This window comes from Acomys russatus, unplaced genomic scaffold (assembly GCF_903995435.1).
Source record: "Acomys russatus unplaced genomic scaffold, mAcoRus1.1, whole genome shotgun sequence".
NCBI classification, from domain to species: Eukaryota; Metazoa; Chordata; class Mammalia; order Rodentia; family Muridae; genus Acomys; species Acomys russatus.
The window spans coordinates 142,569-168,156 of record NW_026131602.1 but is presented as its reverse complement, the minus strand read 5'-3'; the positions used below and the strand labels follow the sequence as shown (position 1 = coordinate 168,156).

Sequence of the window (25,588 nt, the reverse complement as noted above, 5' to 3'; positions counted from 1 at the left end):
GGTCACAGATAAGTTGAGTGACCTGATTCAGGCTGAGGAGACATGAAAACAAAGTTCAGCAGTGCCTGGTAGCCTCAAATCTGTCGTATTCTGTTCCCACATTAAATAACACTATTACTGTCTACAGTACTTAGTTGTTTCTGTGAATTATAGACTTTTAGAATTGTTTACTTATCAGGTAAAAGCTTAAAAATAGTGATAACTCTAAAGTATTCTAAGTGATGTAAACTACTCCAATAGTACTTTTAACATTTTAGAAAGTTTAAATATAATTAAATGTTGGTATAATTTAATAATACAATATACAAACATTTTTTTTCAAATTTCAGAACCAAACTATTTATATTTTGTTCCCAGATCAAAACCTAGAGCCCTTACTATTCACACTTTTCTACTGCAGAATGATAACATGAAGGGCTAGCCCACGGTCCATGACATACTACGATTCTGCTGAGGAATGGCAGTGTACTCACTCATAGTTTACAACAGTAATCTTGTCCCAGAACACAAACCATTAATTCTCTTAACCATGATTACACATACACACAGTACATGAACAATTAATAATAGTAGACGGAATCCTCACCAACGTATGGAATGTCTTACTTTGGTGTTAAGGATTTATGCAAGATCTACATCCCATCTTTATAAATTTTCCACTCTGTAATTCTCCTGCTTAAGAAAAAAATAAAGATGTCAGAGAAGCTAGATGTTGGTACCAATCCTCAGAATTACAAAGTACAGGTCCAGGGCACATTCTCAACCCAGATGCTGATAAGAGAAGGTTCTGCCCATTGCGAACTGTCTCCTAGACCCTATTAGGCAAAAAAGAAGGATCACCTTCTTCAGCATCCAACAAAAGGAGTTACTATGTTTGCTTTGTACTTATTTTAGGACATCTCATATTCTTTTTCTGTTTGAAAATAGGAGAATTCAAGAAACACAGGTCTGATGTCCCCTGGATGGGGAGACCTGGTGGCACTCAGAGGAAGGATAGCAAGTTACCAAGAAGAGACTTGATATTCTATGAGCATATATAAGGGGAGGAGGTCTCCCTCAGTCACAGACAGAGGGGAGGGGAGAAGGAGAGAAATGGGATGGAGGAAAGAATGGGAAGAAACAGGGGAAGGGCTAACAATCGAGATGTAATATGAATAAATTAATAAAATTAAAGAATGAAAAAAAGATAGTAGTGAGCATGTGTAATGAAGAAGGTAGCTTTAATAAATTCTACATGACAAACAATTGTTGCGTGAATGTGGGTCTTATGCCATTTTATGTCTATAATTATATTACTTTATATTAAGTTGCGAAAAAAAAAAAAGAAACACAGGTCTGTGTAAGGGTTCCCTCTTCCTAGCTGCGAAGTGAGTGTTGGCTTTTTATAGCTTGTGATGGTGGTGCACCTGCGTTTAGGCAGAGGTACTGCTGGGATGTTTTCATTCCTTTTCAGAGACAAAGAAAGTCTCTTGATTTTCACCACAGGACACAGTAGGATGTTGGTGACATCCTTTAGTCTACAGTGAGGTGACTCTAGTTGGCGAGACACCCTCCATCTCTTTTTCATCTGTGAATTTATGTCCTCTTTTAGACCAAGGCCTGGTAACTCCTCTGTTCACCTCTTGCAAATCCCTGCAAGGAGGCAGGCAGAGCTCATCAGAATTGTCCTCAGAGGCACTGACTTCCTCCGCACTCACTTCCCAGTTGCTGCTGTTAGGTTCTCCACTGGGGCCATTGCTCATTTTTTGTCTGAAAGGCGTAAGGTGAACACACTATTCTAGATTAAAATCGTAAGCATCACTGGAACTCATAGAGCCTCCAGTGTTGGAGGGACTACAGCCTGCTTACCTTTGCTTTTGTTGTCCTAACACTTCAATGAGGACTTAGATTTGCATCTCTTCTTGGCTCTTTTCTGCTCTGCTCTTCTTTTTTGTGCATGTTTATGCTTGCTTTTCATTTGCTGAGGATTAGATGGTAAAATGACTTCTTTTATTTTAGCAATTTTTTTCTGGGTAAGTCGGTCCAGGGGATAAGTTCATTTGGTCTTTGTTCCATAGACAAACATTTTGTCCTACATTTCCAAGTTTATGCAGTGTTATGGTTAGGTCTTTACATCCACTTCTCATGTTCAAAGGCTGCCCCACCCATTGACTGGCTTCATGCCCCAAAGTAGTGGAGTGACGTAAATTATTAAAATCTTCCCTTACGTGGTAATGGAAAGACATAGTCCTAGGTAAGCCGTTATCGGTAGACTCGACTTTACCAGAATCACAATTGCTCCCCAATGTGTCTGGAGAAACAGTAGGATTTGGATCTTCAGTTTGAAAAGACCAGTTAGTTTCTTCAAGAGCACTTTGCTGTAATGTCTTCACAGGAAAGTCCCTGGGCGTGTTGTCATTATTGGGACCACTCCTGAGGGTCATCCTTTCTGGTTCTGAACAGTTTCTCCATGCTGTCAGGAAGTTAGCCTCTCTTTCAGTGTATACAGCTGACATGCAAGATAGTAACACTCTCTCCTCAGGTTTAGGATGATGTCCTGGGCTTCTCTCACTTTGGATTTTTCATTTTCCAAAGCCAAAACTAAACAACCTGTTGTTTTCTTGGTAATTTTTCAGCAGTGTAGAACTGTTAGTGGGTACTTGGCATGGTGCAACAATAAAGGACTTGCACCTGCCAATCTCTGCCAAGTTTTTATTCCTTTTCTCCTTCATTTGCTTCTTAATGTCTTCAAAACTATCTTGAAAGAACTTTTTCTGACACCTTTCCTTAACCACCTTTATCCAAAAGAGGCAGGAATTCAGATGTTCTCAGCTTTAAAATATTATTAATAGTCAGGTGCTGTGGAATAATCCAAGCTACTAAGAAGGCTAAGTCAGGTGGATCACACATTTAAGCTTGGACTACATAGTAAATCTCATCTTCGCCGCTTGTTCCCCGCTAGCTCAGTGTCGCCTCCTGCTCTGCTGCTCAGGTCACAACTACTGCCCCCACATTTGAAATGCTGCATTGCCAATATAAACATTATTGAGTTGATATTTATCTAGACTCTTCACTAGAGTTCAATTTATCTAACAACCACAAGGGAGATGTTATTAATTGGTTTACTTTTCTTCTGCTCCAATCCTTACATCTATTCCACATCTTCCTGAGAATCTTCTGCATTTTGGATGAACATGGATGAAGCTGGAAGTCTTTATATCAAACAACATAATGAAGATTGGGAAGAACAATCCTACCTGTTCTACCACATGCAGGAAGTAGATTGTGTGTCTTAGGGGTTTGGGCTTCTTTTTGTAGGGTTCAAAACTAGAATTGGAATGCTAGGAATGGAAGATTTCTTAAGGGAGTAGCAAGTGTGAGCCAGGGTAATAATCATGGTGTGAAAGCAAAGGTGAGGTGTGGCGAGAGAAAGGCATTTTATTTTAAGGGATTTTTCCTCCTTTAAGGCCTCTATCATTTTCATAATCTCAGATTTGAAATCTTTCTCTTGTGCATTGGTTGTAATAGGATCTCCAGGGCTTGTTGTCATGGTGACCCTACTGATTTCTGGTAGTATCAAATTGACCTGATGATTGCTGCTTGTGTTCTTCTGCTGGCCTCTTCCCATTTTGATGTCTCTTGTTGGAGCCTATGTTCAGTGGCTACTTGGACACCTGGAGCTTTCTGTGGGTTTTCTGGGTGACATGAAGTCAGATCAACTTGTGTTTGAGATTATGCTGTTTACCTGGTGCTTGGACCAAGCAACACTGGTGTTTTGGTGAGCCAAGGCTTTTTCTGTGCCTAGGGATTTCAGATGCTGTTCCTCAGTCAGGAAAACCCAGGAGCCTGGTGGCTGTTTGTCAAACTGGAGCTTTCCATGGGTTTTCTGAGAGAACTGAGGATAAATCTATGTGTGTTCCCAACTGTGCTGTCTGCTCAGGGCTTGGACCTCCAGATATTGGTGTTTTTGTAAGCAGAGGCTTTCAGCCCCCTGGAATTTCAAACTCTGCACACCTGTCCGGGATCCTCAGTGTTTATTTGGCAAGGCAGATCCTTTTGTTTGGTTTTTAGGTGACCTATGGTAGGATCTACTCATGTTCCAGACTTTGGTATCTGCTCAGAAGTAGGAGCCAGAGGCACTAATGTTTTTGTGAGCCAATACTCCTTCTGGGCCCTGGGGATTTCAGAAGCTTCCCACCAGGCAGGCAAGTGCACATGAGCCCAGAAGCCAGTGGCTGCCCTCCAGATAGATGTGTGCTGCTAGCCTTATGATCATGAGGACCTGAGACTTTTCTGTGCTTTTTCTTGGTGGCTGGAGACAAGACTCAACTGTGCTCTGCACAATTTGGAGACCTCTCACCTGTGAGTTACAGGTGCTGGTGTTTTCTGGGCCTCAGCTAAGTCTTTAGGTGAATGAATGGTCATTGTTGTCATCCTACTTAAACAAGGTGTGTCTTCAGTGCCAGCATCTTGGATCCCTTCCACATTTTACTTCTTTTTATGAGGTTTTGTGGACAACTGACATTCCCATTCCTCAGGAATGCAATAATCTTATTTAGGAACCTGGACTTTTAATGCATTTCAAACTGTAGAGACAAGGAGAAACAAAAAAGTACACACAGACAAACAGGCAGACAGATGGAAACAGACACAAAGAAATGTGAATCAAGACCTCATCTCCAAGTAATGTGTCCCCAGGTGCTCACGTGAATACTGACATGGCAGGAAACTCAGTCCTTTGGGTCTCCTCTCAGACAAACATTCATAATCACTCATACTAAATGTTTGTGAATTGCTTCCTCACAAGTGGGATTTCCTAGGTGAGTGAAAAGAGGAGGACCATTGACACTAAGAGAAAAGTTTAAGTAGTTCATTAATCTGGCTTTCACATGACTAAGAGCCAATGTGCATCATCTGACTAAATTTTATCCTCAGTTTCTGCTGGAATTGACAGGAATATACATATGCACTGAGGATATGCTACTCTCTTCTGCCTGCACAGCAGAAATATGGACGCAGTTAAGGTTCTGCACAGTGTCAATCATACAATTTCTGTTTATATGGAAGTGGAAATATTAACAGAAGCATAAGTATTTCTGATTTTTGTTACCAGTTGCTCTAGAAAACACAGGGCAAATCTCAGACACTTGGAACTATAGAGGAATTTTCATTCAGAACATGGCTGTTCTGAAAAGAGATCACATCCAAAGACCTTATTGGTCTGTGTGATCCGTCTGGAATAGAAACATCCATGTAATCCAGGAGACAGAGGCAAACAGATCAGAGATCGAGGCCAGGCTGGTATAAAGCAAGTATTGGGTGAAGAAAAGCTTAGGTACAGGCATGGTGGTGGTACATGTCTTTAATCCCAAACAAAGGTAAAGTTAGTTTGTAGAAGGAAGCACCCATGTTTAAGAGTGATGTATAATTGAGTGGCAGAGAAGCTGATGAATCAGAGAAGATTTGACAGAAAAAAAATACCCCCAACCCTAAGGAGAAGAGAGTGGAAAGGGGAGCTATTTAAGAGGTAGTTTTTCAGAGTAGTAGGCAGTTTTGCCAGGACAGTGTTATAGAGGTGCATTGCCGAGAGAGAACTCAGGTGAAGACTGAATGAGCCAGAAAATGAAAATAAGCCAGAGATTAGAGCAGATGGCTGACTTACTTTGAGGCCAGTCAGAGCAATTCCAGGCCAAGAGATTAAGTACATCAGCTGGGAGAAGAGTTTGAGCCAGAACAAGTGAGTTGAATCAGCAGCCCAGTACTCAGAAAGAACAGGTGAGAGTGAGTTTCTAAGAAGCTAGTCTCAGATGATGAAAACATTCTAGGCCTCTGTTAGATTTTATGGATGCTAGAAGCTTCTAGGTCTAGCCTTAGGTTAGCAGAAGGAAGCAGTAAGACTCTGAGACAACAATGGAAACAGGGAGAACTGCATTACATTTTCATGGAGGTGAAACTAGTGTACTTGCTGTGTTCTTCCTTTTATCCTCTCAGGAACCTCCCCCAATGCAAAGCAGCCCTCAGCCTCAGCCTGAAAGCCCAGGCCTAGCTGAGAAGCCCCATATCCTTCTCACTGGAGCCTCTATCAGAGCATGGCTGTCCTGCTGCTGCTCCTCTGTCTGGTGACCTTTACAACCTGTAAGTGTTTCAGGGCTTCAGGAGAGGGACCCGGGCATGTCATCTATGGGATGTGTGACTGATCTTGATGTTCTTTTCCCAGGTGCCCTGTCCCAGGTGCAGTTGAAGGAGTCAGGACCTGACCTGGTGCAGCCCTCACAGACCCTCTCTCTCACCTGCACGGTGTCTGGCTTCTCATTAACCAGCTATGGGTCCGCCAGCCTCCAGGAAAGGGTCTGGAGTGGATGGGAGTAATATGGGCTGGTGGGAGCACAGAGTATGATTCAGCTCTCAAATCCCAGTTCAGCATCAACAGAGACAACTCCAAGAGTCAGGTCTTCTTAAAACTGAACAGTCTGAAGACTGAGGACACAGCCGCTTACTACTGTGCTAGAAACACAGTGAGTGAACTCCACAGTGAGCTAACACAAAAAAACGTACTACACTGATGCTCTAACCAGCAGGGGGCGCTGATGCCAAGCCAGGACTTTCTAGGTCGCTCCATTTAGGAAATTCAAGGCTATGTTGCAGGAACTTATATTTCAATACTAGGAACAATAGTTTTTTCTCCCAGCCAATGCAATCCCCTAGAGACCCTCACCACTGTCATATTCTACCAAACTTAAGTTTTGTTGACACACTAGAAGAATTTATTTACCCACAAATGATCTAAGCTATTCATTTACTTCTTGTTATCAGACTAAAGGTTATATAATTTACTATGTTCCATATAAATACATATATGTAACCTTTTATATGCATATGTATGGAACATGTAAATCATATATGACTATATATCGTGCATGTGTAGAATTATATAATTGTATATTAGGCATAATTATCTGCCCATATTTGTGAAACATAAAAATTACATATATGGCTAAAATTATAACATTGATATATATATATAATCCTATATTTCCATATATGATGTGATATATCTGAATATCCATGTGTGTATGTGTATAACTGAATATGCGTATATTTTTAAAAGAGACTGAAATTGTAGCACTTGTTGATTGGAATTTTTGTAAGAAAGTTTGACAGTTTTGAGTTTTCTGTAATCCAGCCCCTGTATTTTAGCACTTGTGATAGAAAGACTTAAGCTTCCTTGTGATACTGTGATTTTCAAAGCTAGTTTGGAAACAGAAATCTCCATTGTTTCTTTCTTCTTAAACCAGAGGACCCCATAAACGATCCAGAGCCAAGGACAAACATTTCTAAATCTCAAACATTTCCATTTGACCAAGAAATTATAGGACATACTCTTGACATTCTTACACTGTGCCCCACCATAGCATCTAAATATCCATAGAGTTGTAAGTTTTTAAACAAGTAAGCACTTTTTTCCTCTGGAGTAGAGCAGAAGTAGCAATGGTGTGTGACTAGGCCTTGAAATCCCCCTCTTGATTATGTCTTCTGATTATTCCTAGAGATTTAGAAAGAAAACATCCAGGTGACGAGACACAGAATCCTGGCACACTCCACCTCAATCCAAAGCACTAGCATGAGTGTCCTTACAGTGTGTCCCCTGATAGCAAATAAGAAGCAGGCATGACTTCTGTGATGCTCTTTCCCTAATTCCATCTGACCATGAAGAATTATCACCTTGGTGTCACTGTCAACTAAACAAAGGTAAATAACTAGTTTATAAATTATGTGTGATATTTCAGTAAATAGATTTTATAGAAATAACTGAAGGTCCTAACAGTTCTGTTGGTCAGAGAGAGATGGTCCAGTTAAGTTGAGTGACCTTTTTCAGTCTGAGCAGATATGAAAATAAAATTCAGCAGTGCCTGGTAGCCTGAAATTTGTCGTGTTCTGAGACCATATTAAATAACACTATTACTATTCCTACTAGTTAGTTCTTTGAGTTAATTACAGACTTTTCAAATTGTTTAGTTATCAGGTAAAAGCTAAAAAATATTGATACCTCTAAAGTATTCTAAGTGACGCAAAATATGCAGGAATTAAAAAAATCATAGACTACATTATAATTATGAATCTACCAGTGGAATAAGTAGTAATGAAATAAACCACTTTTAATATTTTAGAAAATATGGAGATAATTAAATGTTGGTATAATTTAATAATGTAAAATATGTTATTTGGTTAACATTTATCAAGAAATTTCACTACCGTTCAATGTATCTGACAACCACAAGGGAGATGTTATTAATTGGTTTATTTTTTTTCTATTTGTATTGTTAGAAACATTTCTACACTATTATAGGCAAGTGATGCTTGAACTTAGTTGTATTCAGCATATCATGATGTTTTCACATGCATGTCAACAGTTAAGGGAAAACACAGATATTGTCTGGGGATACCTCATAAAATCTACACTCTCCATCTGTGATGAACACAATATGATACTAATTGTGGTCAATATTCATACAGTCCATTTTTAAATATTCTGTCCCATATAAATTTTTAGTCTACTCATCCTGCAATCTTCAAACCATAGTAACTTTTCCCTCAATGTCAGTTTGCCTGAGATCAATTTCTTAGGTTCTGTTTGATTAAATGTTGCTTTTTTATGTTCGTGTCTGGTTGTCACTGATAAAATGTGTTCTACGCTCACCCAGATCATTGTGATATTTAGGCCATTGAAAACAGACCTGTATCAAACACAAGCGGTAATATCATATAGGTGCTGGAGAAGCTGTTCATAAGTTGAAGTGTTCTTGATAAGACTACATGCGGGCTTATCTCAAATGCTAACATTTGAAAGAAGGGAAGAAAGAGAGAGAGAGAGAGAGAGAGAGAGAGAGAGAGAGAGAGAGAGAGAGAGAGAGAAACAGAGAGGGGATCCAAGATGGATTTGCTGATGAATCATGGTTTAAAACAAGCAGAAGAGCAGTGACTATAGAATGACTGACAGGCCTTGGCCGTGGAGTGCAAAACTACAATGTCTGTGTTTCCCAGATAAGAGGAAAGGCCATGGTGAGGGGAAAAGCATGTCCAACCTCAAGTCACTCTGATGACTTGCTGAGGAAAGTCCCAGGGTTCCATAGGAGTGTCTTCTCAGCCTTTGGCCACAGGCTTACCCCAACTGTTCTGTTGGTGGATACCCTATGGCAACCAATGTGCACAGCTCCAACCTCAGGCCTGCTGTTGTCTAAGATCCACAGAGACAGCCCCAGCTGCTGTTCCAAAGAGCAACCCATCTGAGGCTCCAGCACTGAGCAGTGAGGTCAGTGTAGGTAGTGGTAACCATTGAGCTTGGGTTAGCTGCTTCCAGCTCCTGACCACTCCATGGGTCATATTTTTTTTCTTCACCTTTAATTATCTGTTATGGTTTAGTTTGCATAGTTCCCAAAGAATTTAAAGAGCAAAATGAATTTCCTTTTAATATGTTAATCCCATTTCTTTCCTCCAGGCATCTAAGGGTCTTAACTAGCAAAGATGCTCAAAAACATGATGTAAAAGACCTGTGCCTCATTTGGAGTTCGGTGCTTTATCTAAGGCTCAGATGTAGTCAGGTGTGGCACCTAGAACCAGAATAGAGCATTATTCTTTATGGCATTCTGGGATCACATGGATTATGTCTCTATATTCATATTCAGCACTGGAAGCCAAGGAACGATGATTGTTCAATCAAAGCATGATGCACCTAGGACATTGTTTATGTGCGTCAGTTTGTCATGGAGCTGTGTGCTCTTTGTAGATGACACAGCTGTGGCTGCAACACATTGTTGTCCTGTGAGTTATGGAGAAATGGAAAAAGTGGGCTCTGTAATTACAGGGTCACCATTTAGGCAGAGATCTGAAAGATGCAGGCAGAAACCATGGCTCCTTCTACAAAGTGATGCAATCTTCTCTGCCCTACTCAGCCTTTCAGGTCAAGCCCCCTGTGTGATGACAATGTTCCTGAGAAGGATCTTTCCAGCCACAGCCGCACTGGTGAATTCCGGGTAACTGGAAACTGGTCCAGACAGGCTGATACCTGAGACAGAAGGGTTCTGTGATTTCTTCCCATAGACCTTACCCAACAGGTTCTAACATATTTGGTAATGGATGTCTTCTGACAGAAAAACATCAAAGTTCTTGTAATTTCTGTACCTTTGTAAAGTACATGTGCATCCTTGGAATGCAATGCAGAGAGTATGTGAGAGCACATGATGAAATATTGATTGACAAAAACGAAGGAGGAGAGAGGTGGAACATGACTAAATCCCTGTGTTTCCAAAGAGGGGTTAGTAAAGTTACTGAGTTGTCTACAAGTTGCAGGCCCTTATCAGAGGCCCATATGTCTGCCTCATCTTTACCCTTCCTAAGTTCAGACTCTGGTCAAAGGAATCCCAGAACGTGAAGTCATCACAAGTCTTTAATTCACTGCTAAGATATTGCCCAGTGCTTGTCTCATGCCCCTTCAGGTCAATTTTTACAGTATCCTATTTGCAGACAGAGGAACCATTAGTGTGGTGTCATGTCACATAATGAGAGAAGCATGGGAGAATAGCAAACTAGAAGGATCCTGAGGGTCCTAGAAACCTACAAGAAAAACATTATGATAGACAAATTTGGGCCCTGGGGTCCCATTCACACTATGGCTCCAGCCAAGGACAATACACGCTGGAAACTTTAAACCCCTACCCAGATCTAGCCAATGAAAAGGACATTCTGCACAGTTGAGTGGAGATGGGGGTATGACTTTCACATGTACTCTGTTGCCTCATATCTGATCACATCCCCTGGATGGGGAGACGTGGTGGCACTCAGAGGAAGGACTTGATACTCTATGAGCATATAAAGGGGGAGGAAGTCCCCCTCGGTCACAGTCATAGGGGATGGGAGTAAGGGGAGAATGGGAGGGAAAGATGAATGGGAGGATACAAGAGATGGGATAGCCATTGAGATGTAATAAGAATAAATTAATATAATAAAATTTAAAAATTAAAAAAAGAAAATATTACATACTTGAAAATGAAATATTTCCATAAAACTTGTTTGTCTAGTGCTGGTAAATAACATAATTGAAGAGTTCTTGTGTGCAATATATGAGGCCTTAATTCAAATGGTAATATTTCAAAAACACATTCCTTATGTTGGTTAATAAATGTTGTGTTTGAAACTTCATTACTCCCTGTCAAAAGATAGGATACACTCTGTCACATCCAGGAGAGGAATATTAATTATCTTCTCAAAGAACAATTCACTTTTATCACATATAAGTGGACGTAAGTCCCACATTGATGTCCTCTGAGAGATTCAACTCAGCTGCAGATTAGAACAAGTATTGGGACTTGCTCCTGGACTCTGGTTGGAGTATTGAAAGTGGTATGGAAGACCGGGGTGGTGGAAGGACCCAGAGGGTTTAGGAGACCATCAAAGCAGTCAGATCTGGAACCAGGGGCCTGCACAAACTTGTGTGCCAACCAAGGCCAATGCATTCGGTACATCTAGAACCCTGTTCAGATAGAGCCAATGAACACCTCATTCTAGAGAACTTTCATCAGAGGAATATTGAGTAGGTGAGAAACATCAGACATCAGGGAAATGCAAATCAAAATGACTCTGATATCCCATCTGTCAGAATGTCTAAGATTAAAAACTCAAGTGACAGCACATGTTGGTGAGGATATGGGGAAAGCAGAACACTCCTCCATTGCTGGTTGGAGTGCAAAAGTGTACAACCACTTTGGAAATCATTCTGGTACTTTCACAGGAAATTGGGACTAATTCTACCTGAAGACCCAGCCATACCACTCCAGGGCGTATTCCCAAAAGATTCCCCACCACACAACAAGATATTTGCTCATCTATGTGCATAGCAGCTTTATTTTAAATAGCCAGAATCTGGAGACACGCTGGATGTACCTCCACAGAAGAGTAGATAAAGAAATTGCGGTGCATTTACACATGCCATACTACTCAGATATTAAAAACAAGGAGATGCTGAAATTTGCAGGCAAATGGATGGAACTATGAATTATTGTCCCGAGTGACATGACTCAGACCCAGACAGGCATGCATAATATTTTCTCACTCATAAGCAGATATTAGCCACATAATACAGGATAGCCACACTACAATACTGAGACTGATGCACCAATCAAGGACCATATATGATGTGGACCTTCTGCTCAGATACAGTGCACAGACAGCATAGTCTCCTTAGGATTTCCATAATATCTGGAGTAGAGTCTGTTTCTGACATGGACTCTGGACCCTCATGTTGATAATGTCCCCCTGGCAGGGTCCCCTTGTACACCATAGCAGAAGAGGATACAGGTGGTACAGATGAGACTTGATAGGCTGAAGTCAGATGTTGGAAGAGGAGGGCTTCCCATTCTGAGGACTAGGGTATGGACTGAGAGGTTATTAGGGTTGGAGGATCAGATCGGGAGATGATGATGGAGGAGATACAGTTGGGATGTAAAGTGAACAAAGTAAAAATATGTAAAAGAAAGAGTGTCTATTTTTTGTTCTGTTGTTTGTAACTTATCATGGATTTTTCACTCATTTTCTTATCTAAGTCAGCTCTTCTGATCTCACTTATAAAGGATATATAAAATTGCAATTATTTCCAAAAATATAGCTATTTCTATGCTGATGCAGCAGCATCTTTACATAGGATGGTGCACATTCTCTTGTACCCTGTCCCTTATAAGCACCAGCCAGAAGCCATACACCTACCTGCCCCAGCTATGGATTGCACTTTGTATGCTGCCTTTCTCCTGAGCACAAGGCTGGTGCCAGGGGCTCCAACATAGCTCTGTGAAGTTGCACATTTGGGGGACCATGCTCTGAGGCTTTGGTTGACCATGTATCCTGCCCAGAAACACAGGCTGAACTCAACTGATCAGCTTGTCCCAGCTCCAGGCAGCATGTGGGTTCTAGGGAGCCACTTCCCTCCTTTTCCGGCCTCTTCCATGCCTGGCTTAATATTCTGAATTTGATGTCCAAAACTTTTGGTGTAATGCCTGAGTCTAGTGTTCTAAGCATGGATTCTGTTACCTGCTCTTGGACACCAGGTAAAAAGGGACTTTCTTTGTACTTCCAGCTCCCAAATAATGACACAAAGACTTATTATATTTACTATAAGCTTAAGCACTATATCAATCAGAGATATATTTATCAGGATCAAGTTGAGCATCAGTCTACATGGGTGGAAGTAAAACTGGATGAGCAGGGCAAAATTTTTTAACTGATTGGTTAGACCAAAAATATGTTAGAGCCAAGGACAAGAATTACTAATTCTCAAACATTTCCATTTGACCAAGAAAATAGAGAACATGTTCTTCAGATTCTAACACTGTGTCCCAAAAATAACATCTAAATATCATTATAGTTGTAAGCAAGTTCTTAAACAATTAAGCACAGACAAGTATTTTTGTCTGGAGTAGAGCAGAGGTGGCAATGGTGCATAGCTAGTCCTTGAAACCTTCCTCTTGATTATTTCTTCTGATTAGTCCTAGAGAGTTAGAAAGAAAACATAGCCAGGTGATGTGACACAGAATCCTGGCACACTCCACCTCAATCCTAAGCGCCAGCCTGAGTGTCCTCATAGTGTGTCACCTGATAGCAAAAGATACTCACGCAAGACATCTTCGTTGCTCGTTCCCTAATTCCATCTTACCACCAGGAAATATGACCTTAATGTCACATTCCTAATAATAAGAGGAATACAATTAAATCCTAATGATAATAGTATGGGTTACATTTAGTAATGGAAAAAACAAAAGCAAATGTGGATGGAGGAAAACAGATCCCTATGGCCTGACATGTGAACATGGTTCCACTACAGTACTGGCAAATATTGTGCAGAACACTCAGAGTGACACATCCCAGTCCAAGTGGCACAAAAGTCTCAGATACAGGTGTGTAGTGATGAAAGTGACATTTCTGTTAAAAACAATAGTTTTGCATTTTTCTGTTCACTTCCAGATCCCACTGTTGCACTGCCTCTCCCTGCTGCATTCTCTGTCTGAAGGGCTGAGGTGGGCAGTCCCATAAACACACCCTGGCTGAATGGTGCTCATGGCTCTCACACCCTGCTTCTGTTTCACCACATGGAGATTGACCTTGATTAAAAATAGAGACAGAAGTTACATAACTCAGATTTTAAAAATTTATTTATGGAGATACTCTGTGCATACACTAACCTCTTTGTAATAACACTTACTGAGTTTTTATGTGATTTAATACCCGTGAAACCACTCTACTGACAGACAAAAAAACATTCATTGCTCCCCTGTAGTTTCTGTCCATAGTCTCTCATAGGATTCCACAAGCCAATTTGGGGCACATGTTCTAATAGTGTTTATGCTTGATGCATGTGCTCATTCTTGCACTGTGCCATTGGAAAGATGATGTCTGAATTATCCTAATACTAGCCGACCCTGCTGTTTTCTGTTTCCCATACTCATGGACTATATTTTTCCAGGAATTTGCTTTTACAATGCCTGTGTCTACAAGAGTAGGGAGCCTGGTAATACAGATTCTTTGTATCTCACTGTCTTGAAACTCAACAGATATCAGGTACACTTTAAATAAATTTGTTTTCGAGAGACACATAAAGTGGAAATATCATGAATGTTGCTGATCTCCACCTGTCAGGAACACTACTATTATTCCATAGGCTAAACATGCCCAAGTAATCCCATGCAACTCATTGGTACTCCTTACCAATAGGAAATTTCCAAACCCCAATGTACTAGTCATGTGGTATCTTGTGCTACTTGTCCTAGGTCCTTGATCTTCAGGACAATCTAACTGAAACCGACAGGTTATCAATAGCCCTTTTTGTGTCCAAAGAAGCTGAGATACCTACATACTGAAAAAAATGGTGCACTTATATCTGTGAATTCCTTCTCAAAATTTCATAACCAAAATGTAAGTACCAGACAAACCCAGATGAGACACACTGAGAATAGTGTCTGCACAAATATTCTTCTAACACTCAGAGCTTGATGAACAAGTGGAGGACATACTGTGGGTGAGCATCACGAATTTCACGGATGGCTGTCTCCATAAGGGGAAGACCTGCGTCCATCACTTCACTCACATTGTGAAGAAACTGGAGAAAAGCTCTACAGTCTCTTGGGCTGTGTGGTGATTAACATGTCAAGGCATAGGGCTCCCCATGCTCATGCCTGACCTCCTCTTCATTTCTTGCCATCACCTTATCTTGCTTATTATTTATGTCAGTTAATATTACCCTCAAGTCTGGTTGGATGCTATAGCTTTTTGTGAAACATTATGTGATAGTTGAAATCTCATTCCTCAAAAATATAACCTCATAATTAGGAATTTGGGTTTTTATGTGCTACAAACTAATGTGAGAGGGAAGGAGAGAGAGAGAGAGAGAGAGAGAGAGAGAGAGAGAGAGAGAGAGAGAGAGAGAGAGAGAGACTGGCATAACTTAAGAGCTACAAAGACTAGTCTCAAGATCTGCTGTCTCTGGGTAATGAGCCGAACATGGGAGTCTAGTCAGATGGGACTCATGGCAGACATTTGGGTCTACTCTAATATAAACATTTGAAATCACAGGTACTAAATGTTACTGAGTTGTTTCTTCACAACTTATTTTTAAAAGTAGTGGTAAAAACAAAGGACTCCCACTGATGACAAGAGAAAAGAATTTTTAGTTCCTTAAGGAGAATTTCAGATCACTAAGTGGCCAAATACCACCCCATAAATCTCTTCTAGAACTTAGAGATAAACAGGGGCATGTAGGACACGGTAACCTGTTCAGCCAGCACTGCATGTGTGCAGACACATTAACTATGAACAGCCCCATGTTTTGTTTCGAAGAACTCCACAGTGTGAATCTGGATATTGAACCAGACAGAAGCAGAAAGTGCTTCTTATTTTTTCTCAGAAGATGCCCTAAGAAGCACAAAAATCTCAGTCACCTGAAAGTGAATCTGGAAAGTTGCCTTCTGCTCCCTTTTATGCTCTCAAGAACCTCCCCCAATGCAAAGCAGACCTCAGCCTCAGGATGAAAGCCCAGGCCTAGCTGAGAAGACCTATGTCCTTCTCACTGGAGCCTCCATCAGAGCATGGCTGTCCTGCTGCTGCTCCTCTGCCTGGTGACCTTTACAACCTGTAAGTGTTTCAGGGCTTTAGGAGTGGGACCTGGGCATGTCATCTATGGGATGTGTGACTGATAGTGATGTTCTTGTCCCCAGGTGCCCTGTCCCAGGTGCAGCTGAAGGAGTCAGGACCTGACCTGGTGCAGCCCTCACAGACCCTGTCTCTCACCTGCACTGTCTCTGGCTTCTCATTAACCAGCTATAATATACACTGAGTCCGCCAGCCTCCAGGAAAGGGTCTGGAGTGGATGGGAGTATTATGGGGTGGTGACGGCACAGACTATAATTCAGTTCTCAAATCCCAACTCAGCATCAGCAGAGACACCTCCAAGAGTCAGGTGTTCTTGAAACTGAACAGTCTACAGACTGAGGACACAGCCATGTAGTACAGTGCCAAAGACACAGTGAGGGAACTCCACAGTGAGCCTGAACTAAAAACTTACTACACTGATGCTTAAACCAGTAGGGTGTGCTGAAACCAAGCAAGGACTTTCTAGGTTACTCCATTTAGGAAATTCAAGGCTATATTGCAGGAACCTATAATGTAATGCTAGGAACAATAGTTTTTTGTCCCAGCCAATGCAATCCTCTAGAGACCCTCTCCACTGTCATATTCTAGCAAACTTGATCTCTGTTGACACACTAGAAAAATTTATTTACCCACAAATGATCTAAGCTTTTCATTTACTTCTTGTTATCAGACTAAATGTTATATAATTTACTATGTTCCATATAAATACATATATATGTAACCTTTTATATGCATATGTATGGAACATATAAATCATATATGACTATATATCGTGCATGTGTAGAATTATATAATTATATATTAGGCATAATTATAGATTCATATTTTAGTTAGACCAGTGCCATTTATTAAAGATACTCTCTTTTCTCCACTGTATGATTTTGGCTTCTTTGTCAAAAATCAAGTGTACATAGCTGTGTGGGTTTATTTCTGGGTCTTCAATTCAATTCCATTCATGCACCTGGCTGTGTCTATGCCAGTAGGGTGATGTTTATGTTACTGTAGCTCTATAGTGCAGCTAGAAATCAGGGATGGAGATGCCTCCAGAAGGTCTTTTGTTGTACAGATTTGCATTAGCTATTCAGGTTTTTTTTTTTTGTTGTTTTTCAATAAGGAACTGAGAATTATTCTTTCAAGATCTGTAATGAATTGTGTTGGAATTTTGATAAGCATTGTATTGAATCTGTAGAGTACTTTTGGTAAGTTGGCCACCTGTTAGAAGAAAAGATGGGAAAGAGCCTTGAGCTCATTGGCACAGGACACGACTTCCTGAACAGAACAAAAATAGTTCAGGCTCTAAGATCAATAATTCATAAATGGGACCCCAAGAAAATGAAAAGATTCTGTAAAGCAAAGGACACTGCCAAAAAAATATGCAGATATTGAACAGACTGAGAAAAGTTTTCCACAAACCCTACATCTCACCAAGACTAATATCCAAAATGTATAAAGAACTCAAAAAATTAAAAAGGACCAAACTATATAATCCAATTAAAAATGGAATACGGAACTAAACAGAGAATTTTCAACAGAGGCATATGGACTGGCCAAGAAACACATAAAGAAATGCTCAACATCCCTAGTCATCACGGAAACGCAAATAAAAATGACTCTGAGATTCCATTTTATACCTGTCAGAATGGCTAAGATCAAAAACTGAACTGAGAGCACATGTTGATAACAATATGGGAACAGCAGAACACTCCTCCATTGCTGGTGGGAGTGCAAATATGTACAACCACTTTGGAAATCATTCTGATTCTTTATCAGAAAATTGGGACTAATTCTACGTCAAGACCCAGCCATACCACTCCTGGGCGTATCCACAAAAGATGCCCACCATACAACAAAGGTATTTATTTGCTCAATTATGTTCACAACAGCTTTTTGTTACTGGCCAGAATTTGGAAACAACCTACATGTACCTCAACGGTAGAGTAGATAAAGAAAGGATGGTGCATTTACACAATGCAATACTACTAAGCTATTATAAACAAGGAAATATTGAAATTTTTACAGCAAATAAATGGAACTAGAAATTATTATCCTGAGTGAGGTAACACAGACCCAGAATGACATGCATAATATATTCTCACTCATAAGAAGATATTAGCACATAATATCGGATAAGCACACTACAATACTAAGACTGATGCACCAAACAAAGGCCATATATGATATGGACCTAGGCCCTCTGCTCAGATGCAGTACATAGACAGCATGGTCTCCTTAGAGTTTCCACAATATGGGGAGTAGAGACTGTTTCTGACATGAACTCTGATCCCTCACTTTGATCACTTCCCCCTGGGAAGTTTGTCTTTTCAGGCCACAGCAGAAGAGGATACAGGTTGTACAGATGAGACTTGATAGGTTGAAGTCAGATTTTAGAGGAGGAGGGTTCCCCCTCTGAGGACTAGGGAAGGGAGGGAGAGATTATCAGTGTGGGAGGATGGGATCTGGAAGTGATGAAGGAGGGGCTACAGTTGCAATGGAAAGTGAACATATTAAAAATAATTTTTAAATAAGTATTGTCTAATTTTTGTTCTATTGCTGGTAACTTATCACAGATTTTTCATTCAGTTTCTTCTTTATGTCACCTTTGTTCTGATCTCACTTATAAAGGATATATAAATTTGCAATCGTTTCCAAAAATATAGCAATATCTACGCTGATGCAGCAGCATCTTTACATAGGATGATGCACATTCTCTTGTACCCTGTCCCTTATGGCCAACATTCAGAAGCCACACCTACCTGTCCCTGCTCTGAATTGCACTTTGTATGCTGCCTTTCTCCTGAGCACAAGGCTGGTGCCAGGGGCTCCAACACAGCTCTGTGAAGTTGCACACTTGTGGGGCCATGCTCTGAGGCTCTGGTTCATCATGCTTCCTGCCCAGAAACACAGGCTGACCTCTACTGTTCAGCTTGTCCCAGCCCCAGGCAGCATGTGGATGCTAGCAAGTCCTGATTTCCCTGCTTCTCCTTCCCCTTCCATGCCTTGCTTACTGGTATCAATTTCATGTCCAGAATTTTGATGTAATGCCTGAGTCCTAAGAAACGTGTGTGGGAATATATTGTAATGGTATGGGAAGATTGTAGCTAGAACATAAAATTATATTAAGATTAAAATATAAATACTGATCATTTCAACAATGATTATAGGCTTAATCTTTGCAGCTCCACACTTAGTATGTGCTAATGGATTATTTGATTATTTCACCGAATTATGCATCAAGAGATGGCTGGAATAGCTGGAGATGCAAGATGTTGGTAAATGGATTCAATGCTCACAAGAAAGAGTCATTTAGGAAGGGGTTTACTATATGAAGTATAATCATGCACCGTGATAAGGAACTAAAGTCAGGCTCTTCACTGGAACAAGAAGAATTAGACTGAGAAAGCAACACCAGGAGTCTAAAAGGGCTTTGTCATTGTTCTTCCCTGTAGGCTAGCCTGGACTGTGAGAGCCCTGGCTGGTCAACTTGAAGATTAACATGAATGAAATGAGCCTAACTGGATCCTGAAGCAGCATAGGCCCAAGAACAGCATTTAGTCATCAAAGGAAAACTGAGTGTGTGGACTTGAAATGACAACAGAGCAAAGCAGTGACCACAGTGGTGTGATGCATGCAGTGTGATGACAGTGGCTAATTATCTGTGGTGCTCCCTGAAGATAGTTTTTCATTTATTTAGTTAATCACTTTACAACGTGATCCCAGAACACTCCTTCCTCTCCTTCAAGTCCCACCCTCATTATTCAACTTACCTTTCTGTAAATCTGCATATCCTTCATCCTCTTCCTCTGTGTTCCCATAGGGTGTCTTCCTCAAGGGGCAGTTGCCACCTAAATGTCACCACGGATGTGGAAAAGCTTAAAAATTAGAGACTTTTGAGCTCTGGTCCTGACATATATGACCTCTTAGAGACTCCACACAGCAGGGATTGGCACAGTTACCAGGACTCCCAGGCAGACCCCAGACAAAGAGCTGTGAGTTGTATGGAAGACTTAGGAGATGGAAGGAGAGGGAATCAGGGAGTGTTTGTCAGGAGCTCCACAAGGAGACTTTCAAGGTTGATTTACCTGGACCCAGGGTGACTGCACAAACTGATGCACCAGCGAAGGACATTGCTAGCAGAGAACCTAGACACCCTGCTCACATGTATCCAATGGATAGCTCATTCTCCACATGGAAAAGGGGAGCAGGAGATCAGAAGACTGCCTCTGACATGAACTCTGCTGCCTGCTATTTGAACAATTGCCCCTTGGGGAAGACACCCTATTGGAACACAGATGAAGAGGATGGAGAATATGCAGATGAGATCAGATAGTGTGTGGTCAGAAGGTAGGGAAAGAGGACCTCACCTGTCAGAGGTCTAGGTAGGTGGGGGGAAAAGGGTGGCAGAGGGAATTCCACTTCTTCCTCAGAATCTTCTGAATTTTGGGTGAACTTGGATGAAGCTGAAAATCTTCATATCAAACAACACAATGAAGACCGGGAAGAACAAACTGCCCTATTTATATCACATGCAAGAATTAGGTTGTGTGTTAGACGTTTGGGCTTCTTTTTGTAGGTTCTAAAACTCGAATTGGAATGCTAGGGAGGGAGGATATCTTAAGTGAGTGGCAGGGGTGAGCAAGGAGAGGGGAATAATGGTGATGTGAAAGCAAAAGTGAGGTGTGGTGAGAGAAAGGCAATCAGTAGGAGAGAAGCAAGACAACTGGAGAAATAAGACCAAAATCAGAATAAAAATCAATTAAAAGTAAAAGATACACCATTATATAAATTGGGGAAATGAAATCAAGCCTAAGACAAAGACAGTGATGTGTTGTCTGATGTAAAGATGGAAGATGAGATTGATGGACAGAATATGAAGAAATCATGGGGAGACTTCAGATGTAAAACAAGTCAGTGTGCTGCAAATAAGAATGTCTACATTACAAACGCTGAGTGGAAGACCAGCAGTGACAAGGGATGACACATATACAAACCTCCTATGCCAGGGAGAGTGTTCACTCAGAAATTAGTAAAATTCAGAAAAGTCCCAACTGTCCTCATCACAGAAAAGGAATTCTGAGAACCTTTCTGTAAAGTCATGACCCTGTTCAAGAGCCAGATCAGGGAGAAACCATGTACATTTTGGGAAATGGGAAAAACTGAGGTCTTGTATAGAAGGAAAACTGTGTAAGGAGCTATTTCATTTCACATTTATCCTGGAAGACATAGCAGGATATATGCACAACATGTTGTGCACATGTGCACAAAAGGGAACTATATAAAATATGTGGATCCTTAGCAATGGGAAGCTACATACAGGGCAACCATTCTGTTTTAATTTCTGTAACTGTCATCATTCTTCGATGTCTTATATCAGCTCTGAGCACTGCTTCCTGCCCAGGTCCAACAACATAGCCTGCTACAGCAGGAAGACATGCAAATGAGACTTCTCTGTGCTCATGAAAAACAGTCCTTCCCTGACCCTGTAGCTCTGGCAAGGGAGCTCAGCCCTGGATTCCTAGATCCTCCCATTCAGTGATCAGTACTGAACACAGACCACTCACCATGGACATGGGGATCAGCTTGGTTTTCTTTGTCTTTATGTTAAAAGGTAATTTATGGAGAAGAGATGCTGTGTGTTGTGTGGACATCAGAAAGATAAACATTATGACTGTTTTCTAACCAGTATTCTCTATGTTTGCAGGATCCCAGTGTGAGGTGCAGCTGGTGGAGTCTGGAGGAGGCTTGGTACAGCCTGGAAAGTCCATGAAACTCTCCTGTGCAGCCTCTGGATTCACATTCAGTGACTACTATATGAGCTGGGTCCGCCAGGCTCCAGGCAAGGGGCTGGAGTGGGTCGCATACATTGGTTATAATAGTGGTACCATCAGGTACGCTGATGCCGTGAAGGGCCGATTCACCATCTCCAGAGACAATGCCAAGAACACCCTGTACCTGGACATGAACGGTCTGAAGTCTGAGGACACAGCCACATATTACTGTACCAGATACACAGTGAGTGAATGACAGTGAGAACTCAGACACAAACCTCCCTACAGGGAACTGATGGTCAGCAGGGGGCACTGAGAGCACACAGAGCTCTGAGTGACAGAGAGTTACAGCCTGTTCAGAGTCCTGAAGGACATGGAGGGCTGGATTCTTCTGTGTGGTCTGCCTGTCCACAGGGATTCTCTCTACAAGTGCAGTGCATAGTAATCCTTGAATTGCCCAAATGCTTACACAATTTTCAGTTTTTCACTGTGATATGTGTATTTACTGTGTTTTTCTCTGTCTCTATGTCTGTATCTGGCTCTGGCTCTTTGTCTCTTTGTCTCTCTGATTCTCTGTCTTTCTCTGTCTCTTTCTGTCTCTGTGTCTTCGTCTCTGTCTGTCTGTCTGTCTGTCTGTCTCTCTCTCACTCTCTCTGTCTCTCTCTCTCTGTCTCTCTCTCTGGGTTTGTATAGTGTGAGGCTCTGTGAGGGTGTGTGTAGTGTGAGTCTGTGTATGGGTGTGTCTGTATGTGTGTTTGTATATGTGTGTGTGTGTCTGCACATGTTGACATGTCTTCTTATATCAATCTACACTATAATTTTGAGAAAAAATTCCATCACTTGTCCTGGATCTGTGCATCCGGATAGACTGGCTGGCTAGTTAATCCCAAGGATCACACACACTGTCTAACTGGGGCTGAGGTAAGATTACTTCTTGGCAACCGTACTTGCCTCTTTTTGTACTTCTAAAGCAGCAAAATCAATTCTTTGTTCTTATGTGGTAAAAACTTTAAGCATAGAGCAGTTTCCACAACACATAGATTATTTTAAATGTAGAATTATCTCTGACTTGAAAAAATGCAGAGCATCACACAGGGCAGACGGGATTTTGTATGGGGACCAGGATCAGATCCAGAAGAAGCAAAGGACCCATGAGACTGTGGAAGCCAAAACTCAGGGCAGAGACTCAAAAAGATTCCACTGTTAAAGACTGTGTGAGATTCAAGTTAGAGCCAACAAGGAAATCAGACAGGGCCAGTGACCCATGATCCTAAATGACCTTCAGTCTGCCCTTCATCCTCACACAAACCATACACAACAGAACCATCCCTAACCAGCTGTGGGGCTGGTAATAAAAAGTGTGTTAGGCTCCTGCATTGAGAAATGAGGCCAATGTAGGCAGTGATTCTTACTGAGTGACACTTAGATTCAAATAGCTTCTAACCCACTCAACAGGTACTGTGCCATTTCTTCCTCTCTGCTTATTTGCTAAAATTTAGTTTTTATAGTGCTCTTGAACATAAAAAATACAATTAATTTCATTTAAACATGTGAATCCCTTTTCTTTCCTCCAGGCATCTAAGGATTGTGTTTGCAATGCTGCCCCTGATCATGGTGTAAAGAAACTTTGACTCATTCTGACTTGAGGATCAACATCTCAAGCACAGATATACTCCTGTGTGGCACCTTGCAGTGGAATAGAGCATTGTTCTCATTGGCATTCTGGGACCACGTGGATGGAGTCACCAAAAAAGAAGTAGGACACACTCAAAGCCAGAGGATGATGATTGTTCAATCAAAGCATTATGCTCCTGGACATGATGTAAGAAGGTCAGATTGTCATGGAGTCTGTGCTCTGTGGTAATGGCACAGCTGTGTCTGCAACACACTGTTGTCCTGTGAGATTTGGAGAAATGGAAGGTGAGAACTCTGTATTCACCTGTTTGCCAATTTTTCAGAGATTTGGAAAATGAAGGCAGAAGCCATGGCGGACCCTGCAAAGTGATTCTACATACTCTGCCTTCGTCTGGCTGTTTGCTCCATTCACCTATGTGAGGACATTATTCCTGAGAGGGAGCTGGGGCTTTAACCTCAGGTCCATGACAGCATCTCAGTCTCAGCTGCAGTAGTGAATGGCTAAGTAACTGGAGACTGGTCCAGACCAGCTGGTGCCTGAGCCTGCCAATTTCTTTGATTTCGTCTCAATTTCCAATGGACATTTCTTAAAAGATTCTAAAATTTTGGTAACAAATGTCTTGTGAGAGCCAAACTCCAAAGATCTTTAATTGCTGTATATTTGTAAATATATTTAAGTCTTCGCAGAATAATGCAGAGAAAAGAGACTGGAAAACTGAGAAACATGATTGAAAACTGAAACACTAAACCAAAGAAAGAGAGGAGTCAAATGCTCCTAAACCCTCATTTTAAAAAAAGAGGCAAGGATCCACGGGGGATTCCAAGATGGCACCGGCCATTAAGCCACATACCTGATCTACCCCGAGGAGACCAGAGACATAAGTGGAGCAACAGATTGCTGGACTTTGAGAATTGTAGGTGAGTGGGGCCCCAAAGGCTACAGACCAAACAGGGGCCCTACCCCCCTGAGACAAAGCAACATCCCGGAGGTGCTAAATGCACTCCCCAAACTCTGGAATGGAATCCACATGCAAACTGCAGCCTGTATATAAAGCACAGACCTGCGATTTGGGGAGGGGATTTTCCAGAGTCCCCAGCCAGAGGAGTCTCAGTGAAGAGGGTGAATCTGCCCTAGGATTTCTCCTTCCACACCACCCCAAACTGCAGAGGTCACCCACCTAGGCTGAGTGGAAACAAAGGCGGCAGGACCCAGCAGAGACAGCTAAAGTGGGACTGCAGCTCGCTGGCCATCCGGGGCCAAACCTAACACCAATCACAGCTACCTGAGGCTGCAAACAATGGCAGTAAGAAATCTGCTTGAGAGCCGGGCATGGTGGCACATGCCTTTAATCCCAGCACTCGGGAGGAAGAGGCAGGTGGATTGCTGTGAGTTCGAGGCCAGCCTGGTCTACAAAGTGAGTCCAGGATGGCCAAGGATACACAGAGAAACCCTGTCTCGAAAAAACCAAAAAAAAAAAAAGAAAGAAAGAAAGAAAGAAAGAAATCTGCTTGAACTGCTTCCACAGATCCATCAGGAGACGTGGGTCTTGCCTAGAGCTATAGCTGAACTTATTAGCCCTGTGGGAAGACCTGGTTCCGTGGGCTTCCGCCAGAGCTCTGCAACCCTATTGTTCATATCCAGCCACAAGGCACTGGTCCTATGCTCCCCGCTCCCTGGTCCCCAAAGGAGAGAGCCCAGCTGGAGATCCTGGCCCGAGCAAGGCAGGCACTCTCACATTATCGGGAGACAAGATGTGGATGGGCCATGTTTGCAGAGTCTAATTGCTGTCCTAGAGGGTGAAGGAATCATCATAGCCTGGTGGGAAGATCTGGTCCCACAAGTGGCCGCCAGAGCTCTGCAAAGCAAGTCTTACTAACCGCCCAGTCACAAGGCCCTGGCCCTGTGCTCCCGGCTCCCTGAACGAGAGAGCCCAGCTGGAGATCCTGGCCCAAGCAAGGCAGGCACTCTCACTTTATTGGGAGACAAAAAGAGGGTCTTGCTTGCAGTGCCTAATTGCTGA

The 25,588-nt window shown here is 41.8% G+C and overlaps 1 pseudogene and 1 gene segment (V, D, J or C); one reads left to right on the top strand and one right to left on the bottom strand.

Annotated features, from left to right (window-relative positions):
- The window catches only part of LOC127186318 (immunoglobulin heavy variable 3-11-like), a 137,857-nt gene extending 115,641 nt beyond the window's left edge, over nucleotides 1–22,216 (top strand). Inside the window, 1 exon segment of the V gene segment in view lies at nucleotides 21,866–22,216. Coding sequence covers nucleotides 21,866–22,188 — 323 coding nt within the window.
- LOC127186315 (shugoshin 1-like) lies at nucleotides 652–20,292 on the bottom strand (annotated as a pseudogene).
- Nucleotides 22,217–25,588: the final 3,372 nt, after the last annotated feature.